The sequence below is a fragment of the Falco punctatus genome (assembly GCF_963210335.1).
Source record: "Falco punctatus genome assembly, chromosome: 3".
NCBI classification, from domain to species: Eukaryota; Metazoa; Chordata; class Aves; order Falconiformes; family Falconidae; genus Falco; species Falco punctatus.
In genome coordinates this window covers 118,235,468-118,263,424 of record NC_137582.1, presented here as the reverse complement: position 1 = coordinate 118,263,424, position 27,957 = coordinate 118,235,468, and the positions used below count along the sequence as shown (strand labels likewise).

General features: G+C 54.9%; 1 protein-coding gene across 2 annotated transcripts; it reads right to left on the bottom strand.

Annotated features, from left to right (window-relative positions):
• Positions 1-13: 13 nt before the first annotated feature.
• LOC308061644 (protein argonaute-1) lies at positions 14-27,569 on the bottom strand. 2 transcript variants are annotated; one of them, XM_080381924.1, is made up of 19 exons: positions 26,823-27,569; positions 17,719-17,902; positions 16,839-16,959; positions 16,523-16,704; positions 16,068-16,204; positions 15,799-15,933; positions 15,416-15,503; positions 13,466-13,613; positions 13,009-13,128; positions 12,039-12,161; positions 11,428-11,561; positions 9,964-10,148; positions 9,638-9,797; positions 9,268-9,358; positions 6,898-7,092; positions 6,647-6,781; positions 5,654-5,755; positions 4,634-4,833; positions 14-4,227 (listed from the first exon to the last, which is right to left on the bottom strand). In XM_080381924.1, the coding sequence occupies exons 1-19, from the start codon at positions 27,043-27,045 to the stop codon at positions 4,119-4,121; spliced, it is 2,772 nt and encodes a 923-aa protein (XP_080238050.1). In that variant the 5' UTR covers positions 27,046-27,569; the 3' UTR covers positions 14-4,118. The 2 variants fall into 2 exon arrangements, with proteins under 2 accessions (XP_080238050.1, XP_080238051.1); XM_080381925.1 differs by lacking the exon at positions 26,823-27,569 and having other exon boundaries at positions 17,714-17,871.
• Between the last annotated feature and the right edge of the window lie 388 nt (positions 27,570-27,957).

Sequence of the window (27,957 nt, the reverse complement as noted above, 5' to 3'; positions counted from 1 at the left end):
GAGTGTCACCCCAGCATATTCACATTGCTTTTATTTAGGTCTTCTGCCAACAGTTACAGGGTAACAGACACTTGGGACTGCAAAGTCAAAGTTGCAAGCAAAAGTCAGGACCAAGGCAAAAAAGAAAAAAAAATTCCACAAAAGCAATCAAATCAAATATAAATACAATGTTCTGTAGCTCTTTAATCATACTGTTTTCTTTAATAAAGAGGTGGTTATGATCTTACAGTATTTCCTTTTGGCCTAATCCAAGGATTTTGTTACTCTTTCCCAGTCTTAATTCCACGCATACAAAAAAAAAATTGATATTCAACCTTTAAAATATAAGCCATATTTTCTTAATAAAATAAGTTTTGTGCTGCTGCTTGTTTAGTAAGTACTGTACATCAACTGTTCACGTCTATTTAACAAATGGACCATACAGAGTTCAAGCTAAAGCAAAAAAAAAACCCCAAAAACACAAGAAAAATAACAACCAAACAGAGCGTCTTGTAAACACCCTATGTACAGTTCAACACTTGCTCGTATAAAGGAGGTACGAAAGGGGCTAGAAACTGAACACAAAAGCACTGGAGTCCTGTAAATTTTTTTTCACAACTATTGAAGTGCAAATCACTCAGGCAAGATATGAATTTCACTTGTTTATTGCTGTCCTGCTGTCTGGCTTCCCTTCCTGAAAGAATCGCATTCTTTTACTTCACACTAATTTTCCAAGAAGAAAACCTTCCGCGAGGCAACGTTGAATGCTTGGGCTTCTTGACGCTAAGCCATCTGGTCGTACGTACGCTTGCTAATACCAGAACACCCCAGCCGCCCCTGGAAGCTCTGGGGAGAGGGCTGCTCTGCCCTCTCACCCCCGTTATGTTCAAGATATGAGAAAAAGGGAAACAAACAGCATTCAACAACTGACAGGTAAATGAAAAGTTACTCCTCTTCCCACAAAACTGCATGCACCTGGTGATGTTTCCAGTTGCAGAAGGAACACGTGCGCATGGAGAAGGCAGAGACTTGGGAGCCATTTGGGATGTCCCTGTGGGGGTTTGTGGCTAACTACAAATCCCAATATGTATCTGGGTTAACACCTATCCGCTATGGGTAGCAAAATGCACAGCACCTCAACATGCAGTTATTCGTTTGCATCTTGGACAAGAAAAGGGTAGAAACGCTGAATGCTGGAGCCGCGTAGAAGGTACAGTGCATAGTCCGTTATACAAAACATGCGGGTAACTCAAACCCCTTCTAAATTTCTTCAAAATGGAAACAGGGTTTAAAGGGCACAGCAGCTACTGAGTTTGGCTTTTTCATTTATTCAAAACCATGAAAACCCAACGCAGAGGGTGAAATAAGGGCAGAACATGATCTGCAAGTCAACAGCTGAGAGTTTCAGAAGCTGTGAAGCTTTTGTGTAGTTAAAATTGCTGTTAAAAGTAGGTGCTACATCAGCAAGTCTTCATTCATAGTTTTCTATGAACAGCCACCTTACAAATGAGTGCAAATCTTAAAAGGTCCATTTTACATTTCAAGTCTCAAGGTTAAAAAAAAACTGTTACAGAGCAACAAGCTGTTTCTGTAAATGCCCACACTATCTCTTTTCAAATGGTTAAAAATGGCACGTGCTATGCCATAGCTACTAAAAGACATTTCAGAATTCTAGACCCAACTAAAACACTAAACTAAAAACTAGAAACTAAAATACCTTTGCCCCTCGCTGCAGAACAGCAGCCAGGTGCTTTCTGTTGTAATGCTGGTGAACAAACTGATTTGCAGAGAGAACCTTGACCTCAACCCCAATTTTATTTCTAACGAGGGGCTTTCTAACACAAGTTGAGCGGGTACAGCCCCTCTGAGATCATTTTGCTTTCGATGAACACAAGCCAGAGTTCTGAGGATGAGATGGAGAGGTGCTGAATTTGTGTCACTATGCAGGCACTTGTGTATAGGAATGTAGGCTTCTCATGTTGACACTTAGTGTTGATGCATCCCCTACGCTCTAAAAGCCTTCCTAAGAGTTCACTACCCTACTGACCATGAATAGTTCCTGGTCTCCTCCCCGTCACCTTGTAAATATACAGCAGTGGAGGTTGACACAAGGTGCAAAGGAGAATATGAACCAAATACTGTAGTCTTGAGGAAAAATAGGACTGTGCTAAATGTAGGATCTTCACAAAACATGACATCAGTGGGCTCAGCGCTTAGTTTGCATAGCATATTGATGTCTTCATCTTTCACAAACACATTGCCCCAAAAGAAAATGGGTAGTGCGAATTCCAACGTGACCGATGTGGTTTTCATGAAGGCAAGGCAAGTTTAAACATCAGAAAGTACAAAACAAAAAAGGTGTGCTTCTATCCACGCGTACTGACAAGGGGCAGTGCTTGTGGTGCATCTGCCTTGGAAATGTGTTCACGTTTGGCAGTAAAATGATAACAGAGCTCTTCCCTTTAAGAGCTTGGTAGGAGTGTGCGCGTTGTTTTTTCTCTTGAAGGAAGTACGGTGCACACTTTCATATAAAAAAAAGCCCAGATAATCTGCCCACATGATACTGGTAATGAGTTGCTACTACTGCCCCACTGTGCATGACGGTCATTCTGTGCAACAAAATGAGTGTGAAAGCAGTCGTTACGTTACTGTTGGGAAAAAGGCTTTTTTTCCCGTTACAAACCCAAATCAGCAGGAGTTTCCCCCATGACAATAAAAGGATTTCATCATTCTGACTAAGGAACAAATCTGGTGTGCTTTCAGAATAAAAAAAACCCTGTGCATGAGATCAGTGATACCATGACACGAAGAGCAGCAAAACCTAGCAGCAGAGAGGGTGGCAGTTTGGAGGTGCTGGAGTTGGGGTACGCGGTACTTCGGAAAGCAGCTGACCCGGGCAGATATGTGCCGAATGCACATGGGAGACGGGTGCTGAGGAGCACCCAGCGCTGCATGGACTGCAGTTGGTAACACTCATCGGACAGGAAACGTTAGAAATTTCTGGCGTGAGCCCACAGCCTCAGGAAGTGTGGTGATGTAAACTCTGAGAATGTTAATGACTTGTGTATTTTGGCAACAGACTCAGTATCATATAAAAATAATGTTTAGTAAAAAAATCCCGGTGTCCATCATAAAAATTCGAGGGGGGGGGGGGAAGGGGAGAGAAGAAAGAAATCTATAGCGATTTCTGTCCTCATGGGATGAAGATGCCCCCATTTGTCAGAAAGTTTTAAATAACAAGTAGTACACTGGAAACAAAAATGGGTCAGCAGCCATTAAACGTGTCCTATATGAAAGTGCACATCTTTCAATGGAGTTTAACCACCATGAGGTCGTGATCTAACACAAACTGCAACTGAGGACCATAGAAATTAACTCCTTCCGATGGAAATACGGACCACCATCAAGACAAGATTACTATTTTCCTTACAAGATTAAAAACATTGAAATTTTGCAGCATCATAGTAAGGCACTCACCCATGGAAAAGTCTGTGACTGTTGCTTCAAATGGCAGCAGCTAACTAGCTTTTAACACAAGGAAGACAGTTTTCAGTTCTGAGCTAAGTGCTAGGGTGCCTTACATTATATGGGGGGAATTATTCGGGGGTGGGGAACTGTTAGTGTTAGAATTCTCCTATAAACTAGTTGTTTTTCCCCTTAACCCATTAAAGCATCTCATACTCTAAAATATTAGTTTTATAAATCTAGTCTTCTGTTTTAAGGCTCTAAAAATCCCCTCCCCCCAACCCCCACAAAAAATACCTACCAGCGCCTGGTGGGCAACGGAGGACCAAATCGGCCATTTCACAGTCAGGAGTCTATAGTATTGCATCTTAAAATGAAAACCTGCTTCCGCCTCCTGGGAGTTTTATCCCTTCCTTGAATGCCTTCATGTGTTTGGTCAGGTCAAAATTTTGCAAAGCCAGAAAAATTAAAAAAATAATCATCAGTCTCTTCCAATCCTACAAAGGTGTTGGATCTTTCTGTCCCGTGGTGCTGGTCTCCTGCCTCGAATTGACGCTGCCTGCCCTGCAGTGATTTCTCATTGGAAAAAAAACAAGGTGTCCCAATGCTTCCTTTTTTGTATGGCTCCTACAAATCTGAAAGCTTTCTTGAGTGAGGTAACAAAAGTTAGGCTTTCAAGCAAAGTACATGGTACGTAAAGTGTCCTGATGAACCTGCACAGCCTTCGCCAAGGCCTGGGGGTCTCTGCCGTTGCTCTGTCCAGATATATGGCTGCCCTCGCCGCTGAAAATCAAGGAAATTGCTGCATAATTATTTTGTATTTCTCCCCACAGGAACACTGAGAAACCCCCTCGGAGATCAGAGTCCACCGAGCTCCGGCATCTCACCACAGCGTACGGGGATGCTGCACGTGCCTGGCACTGCAGAGATTCCAGCACCTTGAAGCGGCTGGTAACACTCGGACACCCCCGGGGTGCTCCTCCAGGCCCAGGACAAGCTCAGGATGGGATGTAACCCTCCTTTACCCGCAGTTCTCCCTAGGCTGGGACCTAAGAGGATGCAGCTACGTGCCTGTCTCCCCCCAAGCACTGCTGGGACATGGGCACTTTCAAACATCAAGGCAGGGTGCTCATGCTCCTGCCCATCCCTGGGGTCTTCCCTCCTGGGGCCATGGGCAAAGCCCCCTCACCTGTCGTGCTCCTTGTCCACAAGATGGTACCGCGCTCTGAATGCTACCAGTCGGGCATAGTACGCTGGGGCCGGGATGGAGACCGAGCGGGTGCAGCGCACGTAAGTATGGCACAGCTGGTATGTGAGGATCTGCAGCTCATCCGCGGTGAACCGGTTGTCATCCCAGAGCACGTAGTAATGGGATGGCCGGCTCGTACCCTGGGAAGGAGAGGGGGCAGCGTGAGAGGTGGTGCCTCGCATCTGCATCACCTGTGCCCTGATCAAAACGACCCAAAAGACAGCCTGGGCAGGAGAGATGCCCATCCTTCCCTAATCTGAGAACCCCACACGTGCACAGGCACTGAAAGGCAGGAAAGCCCTTAGCACCGAGGTGCAAACCAGCATTAACGCTGCTGCCCTGTGCCCAGGAGCTGCTGGTGCTTCTGCGCTGCCACCCCGGCTCCCAACACTGCATCACGTATCGCACTGGCTCCCCACCGAACCGGGCCAGCTCCCTGCTGTCCTCGCAGGGGGAGAGGAAGCCAAAAAGCCTCCCTTGTGGAAGCAGCTGTAGATTACATGAGTGCAATTTTTTCAGTACTGTTTCTGACTAATCCTGGCTGCCTGAAGAAAGCCAGCTGCAAAGCAAGCCGCCTGCTCCAGGGATGGCTGGCCCCAGCTCTCCCGCCCACAGCCAGACAACAGGTCTTTGCTGACTACCAGGCGCCCCAGCGAGCCCGGCCCACTCAGACACCAGCTGACAAGCTGCTGAATTGGCCAGTCTGAAGGAGGAAAATCTCATAGGAGAGATCCTTGGCTCCAGCAGAGAAATCGAGTACGTGCCACATAATGCAGCAGCAGTGCAGTCCTGGCACCTGCTTGCCAAACCACCGCAACGGCAGCTTGGATCGAACTGCCCACGTCTCCGGTGCTGGAGGGGGACTATGCCAGGGCCAGGTCAGATGCACAAGAGCACAATCTGCAACAACAGCCAAAGAAAACCAGCAGCATTACAACAGCCAGCTCTGCAGCACGGTACCTGAATGCCTGCATGACTGCACAGGTAGAAGTCGAACTCAAAGGGATGGGTGATATTTGTATCCACTGTTGTTCCTGCTGGGATGTTCCCGCTCTTCCCAATCTACAGGGAATAGAAAAAGAGATCCAAGCACTGTAGAGTTTGGTTAGTTCCAGCTGCCCAGAGCACCGCCCGTAACACACCTGGCCCTGCACCAGGGCTGTGGCGCAGGATGCCCATCTCAGCATCTTGGTTTGAGAGCAACATGCAAAGCCACTCCCCGAGTGCCCGTTAGCGGGGAACAGAAGCAGCTCATTCTGCTCTGCTCCTTGCCCCAACAGGCTCACTGGCATTTTCTGCAAGCACCCACACCAGGCATGACATGGAGATAGAGCAAACAGCACCAAGAGGAAAGTAGGCAGGGCAAGGGCTGGGCACTGGCGCATCCTACTGCAGAAATAAGGATTGTGAGCAGAATTCCAGGGATCCCTGCAGAGTGTAAACTAGAGTCTCTGCCATGACAGACTGGGGCTTTTGCACCCTGACCAAAAACTGTCCTCAGTTCCCAAGATTAAATCTTCATGCTCTGGTAGACCTAGAGTCCAGTTAGACTAGATCTAACCACTGAATTTAGATCAAATCCACGAAAAGCTACAGCAATCAATGTTACTGCACAGCACACAGCTGTGAGCAAGCAAGGGCTTATTCATCCTGTCACGTCAGCGGCTACAGCTATCACCAAAACAACAGATGTTTTCAAGCTGACAGAGGCTATTTCAAAAGTCACCAGGATCATCAGCACCCGGTAACTCAAAATAACAGCAAACAGCTGTCTGGGTTTCTAGAAGCCTAATCTGCATGGACGCGGGAGTCAACCAAGAAGCATGTTTCATTCAAGAAAGAGCCTTCTGCTTGCTAGTGATGAGCTTTCCCCTCAGCAGAGTCAGGGCTGGCTCTTCCTAAGGACGAGGGATGAATCAGCCACCTCCAGCCCTGGCACCCCGCGGTGCTCACCCTCTCATTCTTGTCTGCACAGAAGAGACGGGTGTGATGTCTTTTCTGGACAACAATGTAGGTGATGCCAGGCTGGTAATCCTTTTCCAGTTTGATGCAGGCGTCTCGGATCGCTAGGAGCTCATAGTGAAGGATCTGGAGAGAGAAGGGCACACAGAGTGAGGGGGGACACTGGCACTCTGGCCACCCCCGTGCACCCTTAGGGAACTCCATGGGAGCCAGCACAGCTCCGCTGGCTGACGGGTCCTCACCTGCGGGAGCTGCCCCTCAGGAACGCCGTCACGGTAGAAGATGATCCTGGTGGGTTTGAAGCGGGTGGATTTGTAGAACTGGATGAGGAGCTCCCTCACCATGTAGGACAAGTCCTCAATGATTTCCTGGCGAGGACGCTGCACGCGCACCGTGGCACAGTACCGGCTGGGGTGGGCATCCATGCTGCCCACAACCTGCAGCGACAGAGCCAGGCCAGACCCATGTGTTACAACGGGAAGGACTGAGAGGATGTGGGACATTCCTGGCCTCTGCCTGCTTCCAACACCCACAGCTGGCAGCCAACAGAGCACCTGAGCTCACAGGTCAGATGGGACAGCAAATACCATACAGGCAACTAGCGCCCAAAAGGGACATCCCTGGTTGTGGTCACACCCTGGTTTCACACTGCCATGACCTTTGCAGCATCTATGGGAATTCCCAGTGAGACACTGAGTGATGTGGCTGTGGGGGCTGCAGCTGCTCCTCTGTCTCTGCTTTGCTCATCCTGCCCAACAGTAGAGGGGCAAGCAGAGAGCGGGGCTGCCCTTTCCACTTGCCTAAGTCCTTCTCCCTCCATCCCTCAACGAGAGTTTTTTGGCTTCCGCAAAGGACTGTGGGACCCCAAACCCTGCTCTGCTGGTTTTGCCATGGCAATGACAGCCCCCCGGGGTACAAAACCCCACCTGCAGTTGCAATGCCACTGCTGTAACAGCTGCTACTGAGCTCTACATCACAGCCAACACCCAGGGAGCCCTGCAATCAGCCAGTCATTACCCCTCCGACTGCGGCACGACTGCCCTGCCTGCCCCGGGCTGCCCAGAGACCCTCTGCCCAAAAGGTGACTGAACCAGGTCAAAGTTCACACAGAGCATCTGCCAGCATCACGTCCCGCCCTGCGCCTGCCCTCGCTCAGCCGCAGGCAGTGGAGCTGCCCCAGATGGCTGCGGTCTGTGCCACCAGTGTGGTCGCCTCCTGCGCACCCGGCAAAGCCGAGTCACTGTGTGACAGCCGTCGAGCAGGGAGTTCTCATCACAGCCGAGCACTCTGGAGGGGAGACCTCAAAGACATCAGGGCAAGGAGGCCGAGGGCAGCTGGGCTCAGCCGTGACGCAGGGCTAGGGGTACGGCATGAGTCACAGCTGCCAAAGTGGGTGCTGGCCCACGCTGCGAGACAAATGCCTGGCTGCTTCGCTGCACCACGGCTAGCAAGGACTTTGCTGTGCTGTCCACATACCCCCGAGCAGAGGGCAAGCACTGCAGACCCTACATCCTCAGCAGCATCAAGCCTGCTGCCCCAGCCCTCAGCATCGGTTTCACTTTTGTTTTGCAAATGGAGCTCTAGGGTCTGGGGTGCATCACCGGAGCTGATGTGTGCAACAGAAATGTTTCCTTTAGCTTCATTCACGGGCCCCCTTCTATTGTCTAATTAACAACACATCAAGGACAAGATCAAGGCCATCTACCCTCCTCCTCTGCCACAGCTTCAAAAAAGCTTTCAGAAAAATTAAGAAAAAACGCCCACAGTGGTCCTGCACAAAAAAACCAGAGATGTTTTCAGAGGGGAAGTGCTGCCGCCAGGAAACAGACTGTTCTGTCCCACCCACACCTACAGCAAACAGCCAAAAGCATTTCCCAACCCCTTCTAATTAAGAAAAAAAACCACTCCTCCAAAGATGCATTTGCATGCCAAGGAAAACCTGAGCTATGAGTCCTGGAAAGTGAAGAACTTAATAGGAAAATGCTGACGTGCTTAATTAAAACAGACGCTAAGAGAACCTGACACTCTCCTTTGCTGCAACGAGCACAAGACAACATCTTACAGCCTGATGAAGGGCGCGAGCTGCCACCCAGCCTCACTGGCACACAAGAGGCAGTTCACTTGATGGATGCTCATTATGCACTTGAGGTGAAGGCAAATCCTCCCCAAAAGGCTCACAAGCAGCCCAGTCAGCCCAGCTCCCCCCCTTCTCCAAACCCCAGCTTTCTAGCCTGGGGAAGGCCCCAACCAGGGCTGTGCTGAAGGACTGGTATGCCCAGGGGTGACTCCAGGGAGCACAGTGGCCGCATGGAGCTCCCCACATGCCCTGACAGTGCTCACGGGGTCCAGCACATCACGAGCCCCATCTGCTGACAGCCACCAGCTCTCCCAGTGACTCCCCAAAACTGCAGCTCCTCTACGGAGAAGCAGGAGGGAATTGGGGAGCCACCTCCCCAAGAATGGCATCGAAATATCCAACAGGGCACGGGGCCACCCTGGAAAGTGTCACCATGGGGACAGTAGTGACACAAGCCCTTTATGGACACACGAGTCCTGTTCCAGCTCCTACAGGGCTCTTGGCCACCAAGCCTGGCCCTGAACAGGGAACTTACAGCTGTTATGGAAGGTTTCTTCCCATCGCCTGCCGGGGGGTGAGTGACATCGGCCCCGAGGAAGATCACCGGCTGCTGAAAGACGGCAGAGCTGGTGGGAAAGAAAAGAGAAAGCAGCAGTCAGCATCTTGGGGCCACCTAAGGGTGATGCACAGCCCAACAGAGATGAGCAGATCACACACAACATGTCTCAACCTCCAGGCTCTGGCCTGGGCTCATCAACTGCTCATTATGAGGCAAGACAGGCTGCAACCCCCCATTTCTAAGAGCTACGCAAGGCCCCTCTTCCCCAGGTAAAGCTAAACAGGCAGCACCACCAGGGACCGGGGAAACAGGCCCCAAAAACGTGAGAGGCAGTGGCTGTACGAACCGCTGGTGAGGCACAAGGATGTTGTTGATCCCGCCAAGCTTGACGTTGATCTTGAGGCAGAGGTTGGAAAGGGTCTGCGGGGAGGTTTTCACCACGTTCTTGACCTGGACACACTGCGTGGCCATTCCCAGGAGGGTGTCCCCAACACGCTTCACCTCAGCTGCGGGCAGAGGAAGCAGATGAACACAAAGACAATCAGCAACGTGCTGCTTCCAGCAGCGTCCTCGGGAACAGGGAGAGAAAGCACCACAGAGGAGCAGAGCCAGCCCTGCTGAGCCAGAGCAAAGCCCTTCTCCTCTCCCCACTTGCCCCTGCCCCAGACGCACCATACACCGGTGTTTTCCCTGGCAGGATGACAATGATGAGCTGAAGCCCCGAATAGGTGTTCTTGAGGTGTCGAAACATGGGCTCCACACTGTCTGCACCCTGGGCGTATTTACAGAAGCAGGGCTGGCCTTGGATCGGCATCCCTGCATCCTTGGAGATCTTGCGCAGCTGATCTGTAAAGTTCCTGTGCCCGGGAGGAGAAGCAGTGAGCCCTGAGCCCTTCTGCACGGCAGCTCTGCCACGCACCCCGGCCACCGAGCGAGAAAAGACCCACGGCTGGAGGGCTACACCACAGGACAGAGATGGGGACAACACATCATCACGCCTGCAGCTTTACAGCAACCAGCAAGCACACAGCACAGGAACCACAAGGCCAACACGTGTTAGAGCTGAACTGTCCCCAATTTGCGCCCTCTTACCCAAGTACTGACTCTTCCTGAAGTGACGGAGCTGTGAGCCGTTCTCCATTAGAAAGCTGGAGAAGGAGGGAGCAGACCAGCTGCCTGGGACAGTTGATTTCCAGGTGATTTGCAAAGCTAACGTAAGCCTTCACTTACCAAACCGGACAAAGTGCTCAGCCACACTCTGGATTTTTGTATTACCAAGGATAAATTTGACGCAGTGACAACCAGAGGGAGCAAGGGGCTCCCAGCTCTGCCCCAAAGGGGTCACAGGAGTGCGGTGTCACTCTCACCTGCACCCAGCTACTGTGGATGTAGAGACACTGAGCCGCTCCAAACCATCCCAAACATTAACCATGCCAAACAACCAGAAGAGGCACACAAAATGCTTGGCTCATTACATCCACTCTCAGTCACGAGACACCCAAGTCCCCAGCAGAATCCAAAACCAAGGTGACCATTTCCCTTAATCAAATAAAACTGTCCCCATTCTATGTCACTTTGCTACTGAAGCAGAGAATCTCTAAGCTACCAAAGCTTTTCAGAAAGCCTAAGACTTCTCTGTAACAAAAACCTGTGGCGAGTCAGGCTGCTTCCTACATGAATTACATTATTTCAGGGAGAGTATTGGGGAAAATTTTAATTAAATATCTCTCCGAGGAGATTCAACTCCGAAGAGTTCAATATAGCTTTAGGGCTGGAGTATCAGACTGTGATACTGCAGCTACCTGGTGCAAAGAGCAGATGAAGGAGAGTCTGACTGTCAGCTCACATGTGCTGGAGTGTTGATGTGCTCACTCCAACCTGCCAGGCTTTGCGATGGCTCAGGGGCTGTTTGCAGCCAGGATAAACAGTCAGGCATTCTGGGTAAACTAACAGAAACAAGACTGAACACCCAGTCTGAACTCAGATCAAATTTGTACCACGAGGAATTCAGCTGCGTGCAGATCCAGTGTTAGCATGAAAGACATGCAGCCCCAGGCTGGGAGCAGCAGGGTGGCCGCACCACGAGCCACAGCTCCCCTGGCTCACCCCACTCGCGCGGGCTGCCCCCTTCCTTACTTCAGCACCTCCTCTCGACACTGCTTCTGCGGGGCAAAGCAAGCAATCGCCCAGACTTTGATCTCAATGCCGTTGTAGAACTGCTTCCCTCGCATGTCCCACACGCCTTGGTTGGGAGTTGCAATGGCCCGGTTCTGCAAGGCAAACAGACGGTCAGAGCGCTGCCGCATCCTGCCCGGCCCCACGCTGGCAGCCCCTGGGGAGCACCCACACGGCTGTGGTTGTGCCCCCCATCACAAAGCTGCACAGCCTCGCCAGAGCCAACTCTCTGCACTGCCAGGGTCTGCTGCGGTACTCAGCGACGGACAATTCGCAATCTCAGCTCCTCAACAGTGATGGAAAATTCACCTGAGCTGCCTCACCCTGAGCATCCCTCTCCCCTTCAGCAAACTTTTTTGTCACTGAATGACTCTTGGCTACAAGTTTTGGAACAGTTATACTGCCAAAAAAACCAAAAAACCCAAACCCAAGGCACTCTGATGAAAAATTTCCACCTTTTAACCTACAAACATGAAGGCAGCACAAGTTCTGTGCAGAAACAGTGTTTTTGGGTGTGAAAGCATCTCTCTGCACAACGTAGCTGCGCACCTGCGCAGTGCAGCCCTGCTTACCCTGCCTCCGTACTGCAGGATAGGTGCCGGCAGGACCCTCCCCGTCACCTCCGTCATGTCATCTTTCACCTTGATCCCAAACTCCTGAATGTATGGATCCAGGTTGTAGCTGGCATTTTTCATCTGCAGAAGGAAGGAAGGGCCATGGGAGGGAGTGAGACCAACTGTTGCATCTCACACAGCTTCAGGTGACCGGGAAACACAGGCACATGAAGTCTTGTCCTCTACAGAGCTGCAGCCCTCTCCATAAGGCAAGGGCAAGTGGTTTAACACAAAGGGCCAAACCCTGTCCTCCAAGGTGACCCACGGGGGACCTGATTTTTGAACGCACTGACCAAAGCAACCGAAAGCAGCACCTGCTCCTGAGATTTAAGCCTTCAACAGGAAGGTTCAGACTGGCAGGAGACTGTTATCAAGTCTCAGAAGGAATATCAGATGTCCCTGGCTACAAAAGCCCCGAGACATGCATTTGGGTAACAAGAGCACCATTAACCAGCTCCTGCCCAGCCACTGGTGGAGCTGGGTTTGCTGTTCCGCTGGCTCAACCCAGGCTGACCCGTAGACAGAGTTCCTACACCACAGCCCCACGATACACAGTCCTCACGAACACCCAGAGCCGGAGTCAATTCTCTAATTTGTTTTCCTATTTTTAGTTCCAGCTCCCTTTGGGTCAGGTTCCATCAGCACGAGGACCTGATGCTGCACACGAGTTTTCAGTCACTTTGAGCTGGGCTGCTCTATGCAAATGTCCGTTACACAAATGCAGACAACTCTGACCAGGGACTCAGTAAGAAGACGGGGAATAAAACCAAGCTGTTAACCTCATCAGCATCTTTGGAGGTCACAGCTCTCCAGTGTAGAGCAGCTGAGGAGTGGGACCCCAGCAAGGTTCATCACAGACACACTGCCATAACCCACCATCAGAGCCGCAGCCCCGACACTGCCCCTCCCAGGGACTCGTGCCACATACCAGGCGACTAATTTCCTCCTGCCTGTCTGGCGCAGACCTGGCTGTTGCTTTTATCATGGTTGACGTTTGATTGTCTGTGAGCTTCTTGATGCACCGCTGGCCTGCCACGATGTTACACACCTGCACAGGACGGGAGAGACAGCAGCCAAGCGTCAGGGAGAGGTGAGACATGAGGAATCACAGCTGAGCTGCCCCACAGGCATGGCACTCAAGCCCTGCAGCTAGCCCCAGACGAGAGATGCCTAGCCTGCAGCTGGAGGAAAATGGCATTTTTACAGCATGGTCTCCTCCCTCACTTACTAGAAGCGGCCCTTGCCAGGTCAACATTGAGGCAACTAGTGCCCATGACACATTAGCTGCAGAATATTGTGATGCATCTGCCAGCAAAGACCATTTGCCTTTGCTTTGCAAGGTGCCCAAAAGCTGGAGTGCCCAGCAGTGCAGAGCCGACACTCACCTCCAAGGGCAGGTACGTGTGCTTCTGCTCCTGGCCAACCTGGAGACAGGGTAGGTGAGGATATTTCAGCTGCAGGTTGTATTTCTGCTTAAAGTACTGAGCCACTGTGCATTCCACTGTCTGACCACTCTCCAGCTGCAGGGGAAACCTGGCAGAGGCAGGACACGAAGGATGCACCTACTCAAAACAGACACTTCCAGACCTCAAGCACTACTTACTCTGGCTGGGAAGAGAGGGAACTGGCAGGCTCCCACTCCCAGCTACCATAAAAGAAAATAAAAGCACAACAGTGGTATTTTCAGAAATCGACTCAGCAATACTCTGACCCCAGCGTGGGACTGAGGTCCCTAAATAAAGCTCTCCCTCGCTAATCCAGCTAATCAGGGCAAATGTTTATTGCAGGACATGCCACGCATGCCACCATCAGGTACATAAATACAGCACACTGCTACTCAGGACTTCTGTGCTTGGTGCCCTCCCTGGGAGCTGAGCTGAGCTCCAGGGAAAGGTTAGGTGGCCTCTCCTTGTACAGGGTGGTGGCTCTGGGACAGGCAGAGCGGGCGTGGGGGACAGGAGGGGTCTACCTTCAAAACCACAGGGGGAAAAAGAAAATCAAACTTCCCGGTGGTGAGGCTCAGGGGTGCCACGCCATCCACAGCGCACGATACCCAGCCTCACCCAGCACCAGCTGTTTCTGGCACCATAAAGAACTCCATGAAAACAAAGCATTGACCTGATATCCTTTATGGAGCCAAAATTAGACAGGAGAGCCAGCCTGAGCACCCTGGTGAGGCGTCACATTCCTCCTGCACCTGCCAAGCCCCAGGACTGGGACACAAGGATGCTGGAGCACCAGAGAAGCAGGGTGCACAAGGTGACAGGCACACAAACAGAGATACACTCGGGGATGGGGTTGTACAACAAGGAAACAGCTGTGGCAACGGAGGTGTCTCCACTTTGGCGCGGGCTCTGAAGCCTGACAACACCGGCCTGAGCAGGCACTGCTGGTTTGCTACCGGGCAAGAACAGGGAGGAGAGCTTTTCTGCCAGCATTTGGGTTTGTACAGCATGAGCCAAAACTTCTTGTTGTGTTCATTTTTTTTCTTTTCCTTTTTTTTTTTAACTGTCGGCAAAATTTCTAGAAACATTGCAGTAACTTGGGGGGCAAACAGCCTGAAAAACATCCCCCCGCCTCCCCTCCAGCTCCACTCAGCGGGCACCCAGCAGAGAATACAAGCACAGCCCCTCCTGCCCCAGCACTGCCCCAACACACATGGGGAGGTCTGGGGGGTTTGCTTGCTCTCCCCCCTCTGCCTCAAAGTTTTGCTTCCAAGCCTCCTTGGGGGCAATTCCCGCAGCAAACCCCGCTGATGAACCCTGGAACACCCATGGGCTGTGGCATCTGACAGCTTGGTGCTGAGGCTACCTCTGCTGTCCCCTCCCTCTTCCTGGTGCTGCAGCCCCAGTCTGTGGGGGGCTGTGGGGAGCAGGGCAGCACCCCGACACAGAGAGGGGCCCAGGCCCAGCCTGCTCCCAGGCACATGCGAATAATTTCAAGGCAGGGAATCGCTTTATCCCCTGACAAAGCTTCTGCTTTGGCAGTGTCTATTTTAAGAAAGAAGAAAACCAAGCTCAGAGGTAAAAACTAGGACAATTCCTGGCATGTTAGCTCCCGCCCGCTGCAGCGCACCGCCTGCCAGACAATGCATCCCCTGCACTCCCACCCAACCCTGCATCCCACTCGCCTTCATGCATGGCACAGAGCTGCCTTCATGCAAGGCACAGAGCTGCGTGAACTGCTGTGCCCAAAACCACTGCAGAGCCCCAAACACATCTCTTTTTGCCATCACAGGCTGGAGTTTCCCACCCAGCTCTCCCTAACGACACCAGCAGCTGTTAAAAAGGAGAACAGCTCAGATTTTTCCAAGGGCATCTTCCCACCCGCCTTACGTCTGGTGGCTGGCTGGCCGCCTGGTAACGTTACACACACGGTATTTCCTCTTCATCTGCCCGCAGTGGGTAACCTCGACTTTCAGACCTGATGCAAGACAGGGAGACACAGCAGAGTCACTGGTAAAGGTGGGAGCAATTCCCCTTTGCAAAACTTCCCCGGGACACCACCAACACCTTCCCTTAAGTAATTAACTGTTTGCAGAGCAGGTAATGCCTTGCGAAGTGCACGAAGGAGACAACGCTGCCCCAGGAGACATTTTAAGTGTGCAAGCTCTGTACCCCCACCTTGCTGCAGGGGCTGGGTGGGAGAGAAGCCACAGCCAGTGCCTGAGGCAGTGCCCGGCTGGGGATGGGTCCCCGGCACTCGCCGGGAGCTCTACCTTTGATCTCCTTGGTGAAACGCACTCTCTGCGAGTCTGTCAGGGGCTTCGGCTGCTCGTCGATGTTCCGGATGTCTAGCACCTCACACATGAACTCAATTACAGGCTGGGCTTTGTAGAAGGCAGTAGCCGACACTGCGGGACAGATATGACAATGTGTCTCTGCTCTCTCCCAGCAGACAGACCTGGCCAAGAGCCAGCTGGATCCAGCCTCCCCAAACGGCACCCAGCCCTACTGGTGCACTTCCCCAGCACGAAAAATACATCACCATCAATGTTGAGCATCATCTTCCACATGGCAGGCCTGACGGACTGGTGGAAACCGAACCAGACCTCCCTGCCGCCTCCCAGGGGGTGGTAGTAGCCTTCAGGAGGGGAGAAGAAGGAGCGACCGACAGGCGTGTACCTGCGAACCAGGGCAAACCACGTCAAACAGCACACACCAGCCCCACCAGCAGTGACCGAGAAGCACCCCCAGCCCCTCTGAGCCATCACTTGCCCCCACCACTGCATCTCCCCATTTATTTTGCATCCACAGCAATGGCACTGAGCGGCATGGCAGGCGTGGCTGCCTCCTCCCAAAGACCACCAAGGCCAGTCCCAGTCACATCTGCCTGCCAAGGGCAGCCGGTTCCTTCCCTGGCACACTCAGTGCTCATGGCACAGCCCCTGCCACCCACCCATCGGGCCACCCACCCATCAGGCTACCCCTCGGTGCAGGTACCTCATGGAAGCCAGGTGCCTCATGGCAACATCCAGCGCCTGGACAGACTCCAGGGGAACAGGGATCTGCCCGCTGACCAAGGCCTCGTGCAGCATGCGCCAGCTCACAATGGCCATCCATTTGATAGAGACCTTAAATATCCTGTCCTTGCCTTCCCCTGGGATCGTCACCTCGAAGTCAACCTGGGTGCAGAAGGGAAGGGGAAGCAATCATGGCATCCCTGCTGACGCAAGGGGGAGGAGGTAATTTTCAGCTGGTCCTTCCCAGGCAGCAGGCAGGTCACGCTGCCTGCACTGGGCTTGCCACCCCCTCTTACCCGCTCATTTCCAATGGGTAAGGCCGTGACAGTGTAGATGTTCTTCTTCCCATCATAGACAGGCTTTCGTTCGCCAAAGATCTGCGGTTTGAAGTGCTGCACCATGTACTCCACAACTTCCCTATGCAGGTGAGCGCGGCAAGAAAGAGAGGCAGGGGGAGAGAAGGGTAAGGTGCGTTTTGCCAGTTTCTTTACAGCCTGACACCTCCTATGACCTGCCTGGTCCCCAGGCTCCCTATCTGGGGCACTTCTGAGTGAGCAGAGCAGAGCGCTCCGCGGGCAGGAGTGCCCCCAGACAAGCAGCCACATGCCTTGCCCCACAGCTCGGCACATCGGCTTTGGCAGAATGCGTTTACAGGGCATGCAGGAACGCACACCCGCCAGAGCTGGCTGCGAACCCGCCGCGCATGCCGGGAGGGTGAGAGGGAGCGACCCACTGCCTGCGGCCACCAAAAGCATGTGCAGCATCTGCTTGGTGACCTTCAGATGGCAGAGCTACCCAGGCTGCCAAGGCAGGAGGGGACAGGCAGTGAGCAGGACATCAAAAAGAAAAACAAAGAAAAGAAAAGTACGCCATGGCCCAAGGTCTGGGCTTGCTATTTTTAAATACAGGATTGCTGCCAAAATAGCACAGCTGCTTTGAAGAAGCAGGGGACTGTGCTGAGGTTCAGGACCTCCAAGGCTGTCAGGGCCAGGAACCAGCACTGCTGCACAAGCTGTGGGCTCCAGCCACCCACAGGCCCTGGACAAGGCTGTGACCCCTGCCACCGCGTCACCCTGATTGCTTCCACTGGTGAAGACAGAGCCAGGCACTTAGGGAGCCTCCACAAGGAAACTGGAAGCGGGGAACGAGCGCCAAAACCTCTAATACTTGCCTTACCTGTTGACTCTGCGTGGACATTTGTCAGGCTTGATATCCACTTCATAATGATACACATCAATCTTGGGAATGTCCACTTCAAAGTAGTTGGCCAAGAGCTTGATGGGCTTCCCAACGGTTCCTATCCCGGGCCGACGCGGCGCTTGAAATACCTGCTGCAAGGGTGGCAGGTATGCGCCTGCAGCTGCGGGGAGAGAAAATGGGTCAGGAGGGCCAGGAGAAACCCTGCGCCCAGACAGACAACGCAGCACTCTCCACCACTGCATCCCAAACTGGGTGGTCTCCCACTACTCACGCTCCTGGCAGTAGATGTTGGTGGCAGAATTCAGACCAGCACAGCTGAGAGCAGCTTCCCTGGCCACCATCCGGCAAGCACCGCCACCAGCCATGCTGTCAAAGGGCAGTGCCAAGCCCTCTGCTCTGCTGTGCCACCACCAGCTGTGCAGATGTCAAACCATCCACCAGCAGATAAATAACCTCTGCTTTGCCTCAGGGAAAGGAACTTACCCCGAGCCATGTGTGGCAGCAGTATGGATCTGGGAGAACAAGGGACTCCCACTACCCATCCCAGCCATGGGCGCACCTGTGTCCTGGCATACACAATATCCGTAACTCAATTCCCTGACCAGATGCAGGGACAGAAGGCTACATTCAGTTCTCCTGACACCAAAGGACAGGTTGTACCTCATGTCCACATTAAAAGCGTTTTGAAAGTGCCTGCTACACCGGCGCAAAGCTGCACTTCAAGTTCTGTTTCACACAAGCAATGTCGCAATAAGCAAACAACGAGAACAGCGGCAAGAAACTTTCCAGCCCTGGTTTTAAAAAGCAAGTAGAGCCCCGTATCCATGCCAAGAGCTCGCCACGGGTCTGCAGCAGCAACCTTCACCTACAGCATGTGGGAGACGTCAGCACACTGAATTAGTGAAGATACACTTAAGACCAAGGCCAGCCCTCCCAGGGCTGTGGAGTGGTTTTATTGCCCATTCCTTCCCCAGCTCCTGCAGGAGAAAACCCTCCGGCAGTGTCTCTCTGGGCACCCCCAGCATCCCATCCTGCAGGATGGTGTTTGCCGACCAGCAAGCACAGAGAGGGCCAAGCATCGCCTGCCCTGCTGCACGGCAGTGACGGCGACATCAAAGCCGACCCACGCTGTGCTCCAGCGCGCAGAGCACTTTGTTGTAAGGGCAGCTCCAAAAATAGCCCGGGTCTGACAGCGCTGAGCAGGAGGCAGCACTGGACTTGCTGGGTCGCAGTGTGAGGAGAAACTGGATGCTGTTGCAAACCCTGAAGAAGAAAGCACCCATCCAACGCTGCCAGGGGGCTCTGCCATGAACAGGGCGGTCTCACCCAGTTCCATCTGTTGGTTGTGGCTGGTGGACACAGTACCCTTGCCTCCATGTATTTTTCCTACAAATACGTCACACTGTAGTTTGTGGATCCCCAGGGTGGGTTTTAGCAGGGAAGGGGTTTGCAAGCACCCTCCACCCCTGTGCCAGGGCTGGGGGGTCCTGCCAGAGGGAGCTCAGCCAGGACACCCCAGAAGCACAGGCAGCCTTTGTCCCACCGACCAGCCCTGCCCCACTGATTTACAAGCCAGCGCCAGCACAATGGGGAGGATCTGCCTGGTGGGAGGAGGCGAGGGACCACGTCTGCTCTGAGGAGAGAAATATGGCCCCACCGAGACACCCGGGACTTCTGCCAGAGGCGAAGCGAGGGGCCAAGGAGCCAGCAGTGGCCCCCCCCACCCGCCTCCCTGCCAGCTCGCGTGGTGACAGCATCTGCCACCTCCAACGGGAGAGCAGCACCGGCTCCACTGGCACAGAGCTGCGGGTCTGTCCCTCTCCATGGGGATGCAATTCCCTGGATACTCCATCAGCAAGGACCTGCAGACACGTGCATTTTCCCCTCCATCCTGCAGCAAATTTTGACTCACTGCCGGAGGGAGGCCACAAGAAACAGGAAACACGTTATTGCATCTGCACTACACGATTATTTAACTGCTAGATTTCCCAGGATAACAGCTCGCTTTGGTTTTATACTGTTTATTAATGATTGTGTTTTAAACTCCAGGTCACAAGATAACTCAAGTCCCGGTATTTGAACTTACCTTTTACCCCTCCCCAACGTAATTCTCAACAGCTGTTCAGCCAAAAAAAAAAAAAAGTCGGAGAGGAAGGCTAACTCCAGGGAAGTTGCCGATAAAACCCAGAGAAAATTAAAAACAGTTTGATGAAACCTCCTATGAATTATGGGAGGTAGCGAAAAAAAACAATTCCAAACCCCACTTCAAGCAGCACGGGCCCCAAACCTGTGAAGAGGGAAGTACGAGTTTTTCCACAAAGCCCATTATACAGACTTACTAATGAAGTTCCGGAGGTGCAGGGATGGGAACCAGCGCAGGGCCACAGGACTGAGCTGCGCTCCTAAAATGACAGCACCCTTGGACACAAAGTTATCTTAAAATATTGCAGCAAATATTTGCTGCTCTCCGATGTGAGATCTGCCTTTCCTGCCCCATTCCCACTTTGCCTGCCGGCACCTATCCCAGTTTGTATCTCCTATTTGTTTCTCAAACCCCACAAGATCTCGGCCAGCTGGGCCGGGTGCAGGGAGCGCAGCATGTGGATATTCAGAGCGTTCCATCTGGGTAGCCAACTGTCCAAGTCAGCCCCCAGACAGCGACCCGGCTCCAATTTAGGCTCCTGAACACATGGTGCTCTTAGCACCCTTTGCTCCCATCTACTTTCTTTTTAAATCTAAATTTCAATTCCAAGCTAAAAATATCAGAAGCAAAAAGAGAGAAGCGCAGCAAACTAAGCTTCAGATTTGCTTTTTACTTTTGCACCCCATCAATGCAACACTTTTCCTGCCGATGGACGGCCACCTAGCCACAGGACACCGGGGGGACGGAATGACCCTTGTGAGTGTCCAGGGGCTGAACTGCAGCATTGACTTCGCAAAGCCAACCTCTGCTCTTGCTCCTGGCCTGTGGCAGGAGCCCGGGAGCTCCACAACCTGCTGAGAGCCCCAAGCGTGGGGCTAAGCCAGCCCCAGCACCTCTGTGGACAAGGCAGCATAGGACTCAGAGCAGTCTGACGAGCAAGACTGGGATCTCTGAGGCCAACATGGGGCTCGGAGCCCTGCAGGCACTCACAGCTGCTCTGGGACAGGGTGACTGCGAGCACCCCCGTGACAAACGGCTGCGTTGTGCTCCAGGGGCAGCTTGTTTTAAGAAACTGATTTTCAGATGAGCTACTCATGGTGTAATTCATGTCTCCACATGACAAACATATCTTGGCAATCGCCAGCTCCCTGGCTGCAAGCTGATGCATTTTTAAATCATGGTTCGCAATCAAAGAGGCATTTGCCAGCGCTGCTGGAGCCTCCGGTCCCTGCTCTGCCTTTCGAGCAAGAAACTGCGCAGCCCACTCACAAGACCTGCCGGAGGACAGCAGCTCCCCGCTGCCCTTCCTGCAACCACATCAAGGCCAGCACCTGCAGTTTCTCCTCTTCTGGACCTTCTCAACCCCGAGACAATCCTGGCAGCAGTGAGCGTGACAGAATCTCCACATGCCCATGGTGTCCCCACGGATGCCAGGGATGCAGGGCAGCAGCCACAGGTCATCAGTCGCCCGGCAGCGCTCAGTGCCAGAGAGGAGCTGAAGCCAGTTTGGGGCTGGCAGGAGGAGTGACCGAACAGTCCCACAGCCGTTGTGCAACTGCACTGGCCAGGCCAGCCCGAAAATAACACTTTGCTGTACAAACCCTCTCACCAGAGGATCACCAGATGCTTTATGAACAAAAAGCCTCGCAATTAGGATCATAAATCTCAGCTGAAGGAGCCTGCCTCCAGCAACACTAAAGTTGGCTCAGGAGTTTCATGTGAGCCACGAGATATTGCAAACGCAAGGTAATATAAATGGGCAGCCTGGCTGGAGGGAGCAGCACCGTGATGGCAGGGAGATGCTCCACAAAGACCAAGCAGGACACAAGACCAGCGTCAAGCACGGGGATGTTCAGCCCTGGGCTGACTCCGAGGGTTTTACTTTGGCAACTGCAGACACACCATCCTTGAATGCGACGAGCCGGAGCAGCCACCCCAGCAGCCCAGCCCCAAGCTCGTGCTGCTCACCCGGAGCTCGCCCAGCAAAGTGAGGAGTGATAATTACTTTTCCTTTCTAAACTACCTTGAGATCCAAAGATTTTTAAAAAGCCATTATCTTCCAGTGCAAGTGCACAGCCTGGCACAGTGGTGCCTACCCAAGACACAGCTATTGCAGGGAGGGGGGACCAGGGGTGATGCTCAGCGCCCGATGGAAGCTGCAGCATCCAGCACCTCTGGCGTGCGAAACGGGCTCTTGCCTGGCCTTGGCTGCTTTGGCCCAGGTGGGAGAGACCCCAAAGCACTTTGGTGAACATGCAGGCTGGGCTCACCCCTTCCCATGCCATGTCCCTACCCCAGGGCGCTCACGGTCTCCCCCCAATTTGCCTAGGTGCAAATCTTGCTGAAAGCCACCCTCTGCCTGGCTTGGAGGACACCGTGCCAAGGAACTCGGGCAGTGCGACGTGGTATCTGCCAGCACCTGGTGCCTGCAGCCCCCAGCTGCAGCTCGGAGCAGCAGAGAAGGGGCCAGTGGCGAAACGTGCCAGTTCCCCTTCGGTAGAAGAAGCCTCGTTAAAAAGCGACCCAAACCACCCAGAGACAGGGGGGCTTCTGCATACCTCAACTCTCCATGGCGAAGCTGCACAAGCTCCCACTTTGTCATGTAAATGCAGGCGCCCGGGCCGGGGGCTGGAGGCCGAGTGTTGTTCCTGCAGCACAATGCGGCCAGTGAGCAGGATGAAATCCGCCTGCCATTATAAATTCAGCGGCCCGGGAGAAATCACAGACTTTCGCACACAAAAGCCGTGCCCTGGGGACGCGCTGGTGGTGGGAGCATTGCCGCCATCACCACCATCCCTTCGCCAGGTGCGCGCGGAGCACCGGTGGGCAGAGATGGCAGCGAGGGCAGCGCTGCCAAGGGAGAAGTCCGTTTGGGGTAAGAAGCACTGGAATACGCTTTGTTTCTGTTATTTATTGTAACAGCTGGGGAACACGACCCACTGTCCAACAGCTGCCTGTGTCCCAGCAAAGCCGCCGGTGGGACGGCATGAAATTACCATGTCATTTAAATCCTCTCCAGCGCCACATTCAGCCGAGGGGCCGCGGGAACCAGGCCGAGACAAAAGGGAGTTTTATTGCGGCGGCGGCGGGTCTGCGATGGCCCCCTCCCCGCACACCCAGCCCCGCCAAAACACAGCCGGCAATCGGAGAGGAGCAAGCGGGGCTGTGGCATGCCAAATGCTGCTGGACACACGGCATGGTCCATCCTGATCCACCTGGGTCCCAGAAACCCCCAGGGAAGTGAAAACCCCTCGTCAGCAGGCAAAGGAAGCAGCAGCACCAGCAGGAAAGGCAACTGCTGGCAGGGCGAGCGATTGGCTTTCCCAGTCTCCAGGCTCAACATCTTCAAAACCGCCAGCTCTGAGCAGCGACCGACGCTGTCCCACAGAGCCCAGACTTCAAAAAGCACCATCTCGTTTCTGCCAGCCCAGACATCCCCCCCCGCCGCCTGCTCCTTCCCAAGCTGCCATGAGCACAACCAGGTTCACACAGCTGCAGGCGCTTTTTGGTTCAACACTAAACCGAGTTTAAGTGTATCGTGCCCACAGGGGGCAGAGGGCTCCAGCCGCAGCCATCGATACGCAGCACTAAGCCCGTCCTGTGCACCAGAGCCCGTCTTCTGAGGGAATGTCTGAGCTGCCCCAGCCCTGCTCCTGCCCCATGCTGTGGCGGCTGCATCCAAGAAATGAGCCAAAACAGGCTCTAATCTGGTTTACTACGGTATTTACTTCTGAAAGCAGTTCAGTTCTTTGTATCCTTGAGACCGAGTGCCAAGTGCTGCAAAGGGCATCGTTGTGCCATGTCAAACCTCAGCTTTCCACCTGGAAATCATGGGCAGTGAACTCTAAAGCGTCAAGGTAAAAATTTGCCCTGCTGCCACCGAGGCCAGCGCCCCCACACCCCAGCACACACAGTCCCACTGTCCGCGTTGGGCCAGAGGTGAACCTGCAGATGCGGCGACAGAGCAGAACAAACAGCAGCAAGAGCATCGCCGCCTCCACCACACCCACTCACAGGAGTCGCCAACCAGCTGCTTTGGCTCCAGGGAGAGCAGCGCGGCAATGCCAGTGGCACAGAGGTGGCATGAGGCAACCTGCAAGGCTCTTACTGAGCTGGCCCCAGATGCCCAGTGGTTCCACATCCCCCTTTTCAGTGAGAAGCACCTGGCATTATGAGTGCCACCACTTTGCCAAACGCACCAGGTGGCTCATCCAGACTCTGTGTGACACCACATCACAAGCCTGGGGTCCCCGCAAGCGGTGCCTGGACTGGGTAAAGGCTGCTCCCGCTCCTGCCAGCCCCACAGGGTCTCACACTGTTCCCGCAGACTGTCCAAGCAGCAGCCAGGGATGCACAGAACTGGGAGCCACAGACAAAGGCAGCCCCCAGTGCCTGAGGGCACAGTACAAAGGCGACACCGGCTCCTCTCCATGTCCCACCACAGTCAGCCCCGTTTCACCACAGTCAGCCCCGTAGAGCTGCCAGCCAGGGGCTCCGAGTGAGGAGATTAAAACCCACGCGCAGCTCTGCCATAGATCACCCTGCCCAAAGAGCAGCGCTTTTCTGCCTGATTTGGCTTCCTTTTAATGTCTGCCATCTTAATAACTTGTCTCTGTTTTGTTCTCAGGGTTTAGAGAGAGGCTGCAGAAAGCATTTAGAGATAAATCATACATGCCGTGTCTCCAGGCAAGGTGCTTCTCCCGGCTTTGTTTCTTGGTATAATCCTGTCCCAGAAACAGGCACATGCAATTTCATGTTTCCTGAAGATAAAGAGATCCAACAGACGGAACAGCTTTGGGGTTTTTGCAGGGTTTAGCACAGGAAGACAACGGTTAAGGTCAACAACGTTTAGGAAGTTTGCGAGGGATAAAGAAAACTAAAAGTTGGGGGGAAACCGAGTTTAATTTTTAAACCCACTGCACAAGCATGCCTCCCCAAGCAGTGCCTGCAGGTCAGAGGATGTCCCGGGTTCTCCCACTGCCTTTCCAGGCACCTTCATGTTGTGCACTTCCAGGCACACATGAAGTTTCTGCTTTATTACCCCAACGGGTCGCAGCCTGGCACCGTCAAGGCTCATATGTGAGGCTCAGCCCTATACCTGGGGACCGTCAGCAGGCAAAGGGGTGCCAAGGCAGGGCAGAATCCGCAGTGGTTTCTGCAACACAGGGTAAACATCTCCCCTGCACGCAGGGTGACGCAGGTGGGAGCATACATCCCCCCAGCCAGATTTGAGGAGGAAAGGAGAAACTCCCAAAAGTACAGCCCCCCCCGCCCCCCCCCAGGGACCCCTGTGCCATCAGTGGGACCGAAACGCAAACCCAGCACACCTAAGTGTGGCCCCATCCCATCCAAGAGATCGTTTTATAAAGCACCTGAACAGAATCAGGTACGACTGGTGGCAGCAGGGTGTAGGAGCGCCGGCAGCGTTATCTGCATCGCCCAAGGCGGCAGCACTGCTATCGCCCCGAGGCGCCGGCAAAGCCCAAGCTGCGCCAAATCACGGCTTCCAGAGGCCAATAAATCAGCCCCAAACACAAAACGCCAGCAGCCAGAAGGTAACACAGACATCAAGAGATCTCCCTGCCACACTTAAAATTAAATACTGTAAGAAAGGACCAAAGTTTGATTGTAAATACGCACCAGCTCCACGTTAAAATCTCACCACGCCGCTACATTACGGTGGGCAGCAAACTTGCCAGCCTGAGAGCCGTAGAAAGGCAGCAGTTCCCAGTCCCCACCACCCCCTGCCCTCCTCCTGCCTTATTTTAGGCACCAAAATCCTTCTGCGGCTTAGAGCAGCACAGGTTAGCGATGCTCACGCCGGGCATGGCAGCGAGCGGCTGCCGAGGCGACAGCCCGGCCAGTTTCGCGGAAGGGCTCTCCAAACCCCCGCAGAGCTGCCTGACACCAAGGGGCCAGGACCGAAAGCTCCGTCAGCTGCTTCTGCCTGCAGCCAGGGGTGCGAAGGCAGGGCTGGGGGGGCACGGGGTGACCCTGGGGCTCAGCCCCCGCGGCCCCTCGCCGGCAGCCGGCTGTGCGCTGCCCCGGCTCCGCGCATGCCCCGGCGCAGGGAGAAGAGCCGCTTCGTGCTGTCACGGCGCACAGCATCACCGGCTCTGTGCCAGCTCCCAGCCCGCACCCCGAAACACCACACCGGGGGACAGGGCCCCGGGCGGGGTGGATGGGGACATGGAGGGGACAGGGCGCTGGGGGGATCAGGGGCCTGTGGGGTATGTGGGGGGACTGACAGGGAGCTGGGGGGGATCAGGGACCTGTGGGGAAACGGATGGGGACATGGGGGGGGGGACAGAGAGCTGGGGGGACGGATGAGGAGCTGGGGGGGACGGATGAGGAGCTGGGGGGGACGTACGGGGAGCTGCTGCAGCTGCTGCTCCGTGTGAAGCAGGCCCCTTGCGCAGGGCTCAGCACCGCTCTGGGGGCACCCCCTGCCCCCCCAGCCCCGTACCCCACTCCCACGGGTGCTGTGTCCCCTCCCACCATCGCCCCCTCTCCTGCTCCCTGCCCTCGCTCGGCTGCCGGCCCCCAGGGGCACAAGTCAGGCAGACAGGGGCGGCCCTGCAGCCCCCCCGCGCCCCCAGGCCCCCGCAGCAGCGTTCCCCGCAGCGCCCCATTGCACAGGCGTGTCCCCCCCCCCCCGCGCCCCCCTCACCCCGCAGCGGGGCTCCCCCCGCCGCAGCCCCCGCCACGCATCCCGCCGCTGCCCCCCGCACCCCCACGTTACAGCCCCCCCGGCCCGCATTGTGCAGCCCCCCGGCACTGCAACTCCCCTCAGCGCAGACCCCCCGCGCTGCACACACACACCCGCACACACCCCCCTCCCGCTGCACACTCCTCACCCTCCGCTGCACGCTCCGCCGTTACACGCTCCTCACCCCCCCGGTGCGCAGCGCCCCGGCCCCTCCCCCGCCGCCGCTACCTGCTCCCGAGGGTCCCGCTTCCATCCCATCCACGCGGGCGCCGCTCCGAGCCGGGGGCCGCGCGCAGGGGCCGGGGCCGGGGCCGGGGCCGGGCGGGGCGGGGGCCGGTGCTGCACCGCCGCCCGCCGCAGCCGCCTCTGCCCGCGCCCCAGCGCGCACGCGCCGCCGCCGCCGCCCGGCCCCGCGCCCAACAAAGGCGGCGCCCGACGGCCCCGCCGCCATCTTGGGCCCGTGCGAGGCGGCGCGGCCGCGCCGGGGCCGCACCTGGAGGGCACCGGCGGGCAGCGGGAACAGGGCACCGGCAGCCGGGCACCGGCGCGAGGGGGGCGCCACCGGGTGGGGCCGGGGGTCGGGAGCGGCGCGGCGCCCGCTGCCCGCGCTCGGGCCTGCCCCGCACTCCACCGCCACACAGGCGGTTTTGGGGTGTTTTCACCTGTTTTTGAGTCCTTCTCGCTGCCAGGCCGGGGGGCAGCGATGGGCGGGCGGGGGCAGCTTCTCTGCGGCTCCTGAGGCGCTGTGGGCCGCGCCACCTGCACCCGGCGAAACTGGGCAGAAACCCTGGCTTTTCAGCTCATTTTGTGAAGTCCTTCCCTCCCAGGCGAGGCCCACAGCAAAAACATGAACAAAAAGCCACGCTGCGGCCTGACAGTGCTCATAAAAAGACCAAAGGCCTGGGGCATCCCCTCGGGCCGGCCACGTCCCCTCAGGTCCGTGCCCCGGGCAGCCACGCATGAGGCAGCAGCACAAACCGGTGGGAACCGGACCCATCCCACACCCCCGTCAGGGGCAGGCACTGGCCTGGGCCCGGGGCTGTGCACAGGGCACCCGTAACAGCCACGGCCCTCCAACCACCTTTACACCACTTCCAGAAGACTCGAGGATAAAGCCATCGTCCACCTTTAAGCTGCTTGGGCTCACCTGAGGCGCCACAGTCTCCGTTCCCAAACCCACAGGATCTCCGCTGCAAAAAAAAATTAAAACCTGGAAGCAGGGGGTTTGCTGAAAAGGCAGGTTATTTTAAGCAATCATGTGTCCCAAGTTCATTTATAGCTGTCATGTTTCAGCCTTTTTCTGTCCTTACCCTCGTATTTTTAGTGGAGTACGGTTGTCTGAGGACACAACAAACCCTCACCT

Excerpts from the sequence above, each read along its gene's own strand:
- LOC308061644 (XM_080381924.1), bottom strand. The coding sequence starts at position 27,045 with ATGGCGGCGGGGCCGTCGGGCGCCGCCTTTGTTGGGCGCGGGGCCGGG. Across the intron at positions 15,504-15,798 it reads TTTCACCAAGGAGATCAAAG|GTCTGAAAGTCGAGGTTACC; the intron begins GTAGAGCTCCCG and ends GTCTTGCATCAG. Across the intron at positions 6,782-6,897 it reads CTGAGGGGCAGCTCCCGCAG|ATCCTTCACTATGAGCTCCT; the intron begins GTGAGGACCCGT and ends TTCTCTCTCCAG.